This window comes from Capsicum annuum, chromosome 2 (assembly GCF_002878395.1).
Source record: "Capsicum annuum cultivar UCD-10X-F1 chromosome 2, UCD10Xv1.1, whole genome shotgun sequence".
Taxonomy (NCBI): domain Eukaryota; kingdom Viridiplantae; phylum Streptophyta; class Magnoliopsida; order Solanales; family Solanaceae; genus Capsicum; species Capsicum annuum.
This window is the reverse complement of record NC_061112.1, coordinates 149,935,762-149,938,544: the sequence shown is the minus strand read 5'-3', so window position 1 is coordinate 149,938,544 and position 2,783 is coordinate 149,935,762. Positions and strand designations below refer to the sequence as shown.

General features: G+C 34.1%; 1 protein-coding gene across 1 annotated transcript; it reads left to right on the top strand.

The window, feature by feature from the left end:
• The first annotated feature begins 603 nt into the window (after nt 1-603).
• On the top strand, nt 604-2,583 carry LOC107860507. Its single transcript, XM_016705888.2, has 5 exons — nt 604-1,153; nt 1,387-1,473; nt 1,562-1,711; nt 1,840-2,040; nt 2,288-2,583. The coding sequence occupies exons 1-5, from the start codon at nt 893-895 to the stop codon at nt 2,393-2,395; spliced, it is 807 nt and encodes a 268-aa protein (XP_016561374.1). The 5' UTR covers nt 604-892; the 3' UTR covers nt 2,396-2,583.
• Nucleotides 2,584-2,783: the final 200 nt, after the last annotated feature.

Genomic DNA, 2,783 nt, shown 5'->3' with positions numbered 1-2,783 from the left:
GTATTTAGGTAGCATTTATAATGCATTTTTTGACCGTTGGGGCCCTTTATTAATTGGCTGATGCGCGGCTGGAGTGTAAAACACACGCTCCTATGTGGTCCCAGCCACATAGGATGCCACATCAGAAATTGTGTTTAAAAAGTTGCTTTTTAATAGGTTCAGGAGTTCAGATGACAAACATGTAAGTAGAAATATCCAACTTACAAAACTAATATAGTACAGGGGTCCAGAAGAGCATTTTGCCTTTAATTATTGTATTCATCTTTACTATTTAAACAAATATCTATTTTGTAACGTTTGAACTCAATAAAGTGAGCGCGTATACCTAAACTAGTATAATAAAAATAGTAAAAAAATAATTTTGTCTCTTGCGGGATCTTTTTATGAAGAACAAAAAGTTCAAATCACTCTTCACACTTTTAATATACTATAGATTAGAAAAATTTATTATATTCTTCCAACAATATTTTTATCACTAAATAACTACATGAAATGTACATACTTAAATTTATATTTTTAAAGTATAACTAATAAGACTAATTTATAAAATAAATTTTTAATAAATATTTTATTAAGTAAAGTTTCAAACCAACGAGGATCAATATCTTGAATTAAGCTTACTAGGAAATTTTTACTACTCTGACACAGTTGATATTGATTGGTGAGATACTTTCTTTATCTAACAAAAATAAAACCATAATTTGTAGACCCAAATATATTAGATTGATTTATTTTCATTTTGAGTTGAAAACATATCTCACCTTACTATTAGTGAAGGTCTAAACTTCCACGCAGAGAATTCCCTTTTTAAAAGAAAGAAAAGTGAAGGTCTAAATACTGGAAAGAGGTAAAGGAATAGATCCATAGAGCTGATCATCAAGAAGAATTAGTGATGAAGTACATTAGTGTTGTGGATGTGAGAGCTCCTTCGTCGTGTGTAAATGGCTGCTTGTTGCGGCAGCAGCAGGGCAGAATTAGCAGATCAAGCTTTCAGTTCCTCCTCGTCCCTGAAAAGAGAAATGCAGTACCGTTGAATTTATCATTAAGGCGGCTAAAATACCGCAGCTTAGCCATTAAGGCGGCTCGTGATCAGCAGACGTACGATTCACAGATCACCATTCTTGCAGACATGCCCCTCTATGAATCCCCTCATGTACGTATACGTCTTCATAAGTCTGTGAATATCTTCATTCAGAATGATCGATCTATTAATTACACGTACACACACACACACATATATATATATATATATATATTATATACATGATTCTGATTAGTTGGAACTCGGAAGCAATGGCACATGAAATGACATCGATCTCTTGCCCTGTTGTAGTAGGAACTACACATATTAGAGTACCTGAAATATATATTGGGTGGCTGTTGCAGGCTTCTTTCGACAGGTACATGGAGGACAAACCAAGAGTCTTCAGAGCTATAGTTCCCGATAACAGAGGAGCCCAACGTCTTAACGAGGTACATATGACTATAGCTGCCTTTCTTCTGATCCATCTGATACAATTTTCCTAATTTTGGGTAACTGAAACATTAATACGTGTTGCAGGAAGAATGGAGAATCCGAATGGAACCGATAGGCTTCTTGTTCCTCACAGCCTGGCCAGTTGTTAACATCAGACTTAGATACAAAACTAAAGGAAAAGAATACCCTTCTGGTGTTCCAACACATACGTCTATGGTTCTTGAGCTCAAAATTGTAACTACACATACTTCAAATTTCAGTATCAATAATATATATACCAACTAATAATAAATTGTCTGTTTAAGATATTATTAGTGTCAGTCAAGTTGAACTTGTGGTTTGTTGCTAAACTATATATGCAGACAAAATGGGATCTTGAAGGAGTAACAGAGGGGAAAAATAAGCCATCAGAATTCAGGCTTAATATGGAAGGAGTACTTTATCCAGATAGAAAAGGAAGCAAAAGCAGGATCAAAGGTCATTTCCATATGAGCATTAGCTTCGCTCCGCCTCCCATCCTTGCTTTGGTTCCTCCACATATTCATCGAGATGTCACTCAATTGGTAAGAAATTTTAACTAATTAGACACTCGTACTTTTAAAATTAATCCGTTTCATTTAATATGGTATACTATTTTAACTCAATATGGAGGAAAAGAATACTGTCAAATACCAAGAAGTATACTCAAATATGTCGTGACATTATCTTAATTTGTTTTTCGTCTTTTGACCCTTGATACTAACATTTCTATATAAGAAATCTAGCAAGACATGTTTTCTAACATTGTAATTAATACATGCTAACTAACAGGTTATGAAGAATCTGGCGGAGAGTATGCAGCACAAAGTAAAAAATAATTTGCTAGCTGATTACGCTAAATTCAAAAAGGAAGCCCCCAAAAATCTGCCAGCACCATGAGGCATGAGCAAGAGTGACTTTTCATTTAAGCAAAATTGAATATCTTTGGTCCACGCAAGTGTGAATTTCCCTTTTGCGTGGCCTTTTGTATTTGTTCAACTAATCAATTGCGTTATTGATGTGCATACTTCTTTGTTAATAGTGGTCTCGTGTACGCAAAGGCAAATAAGATTTCTACTTAGAATGCACATTTTTCTCCCTCGTTTTATGTATTTATTTTGTCTATTTCACGAATCTAGGTGAATAATTTTCAAGGGAATATACAGAACAAAAAACAGGGAAAGCTACTACTGATAAAATGTCTTGAGAGAGTTTTTAGATAATGAAATTGGTTTAAAAGATGGTCAAATCAACTTTAAAATGTTTTTTTTGGCTTATTTGTAGTACT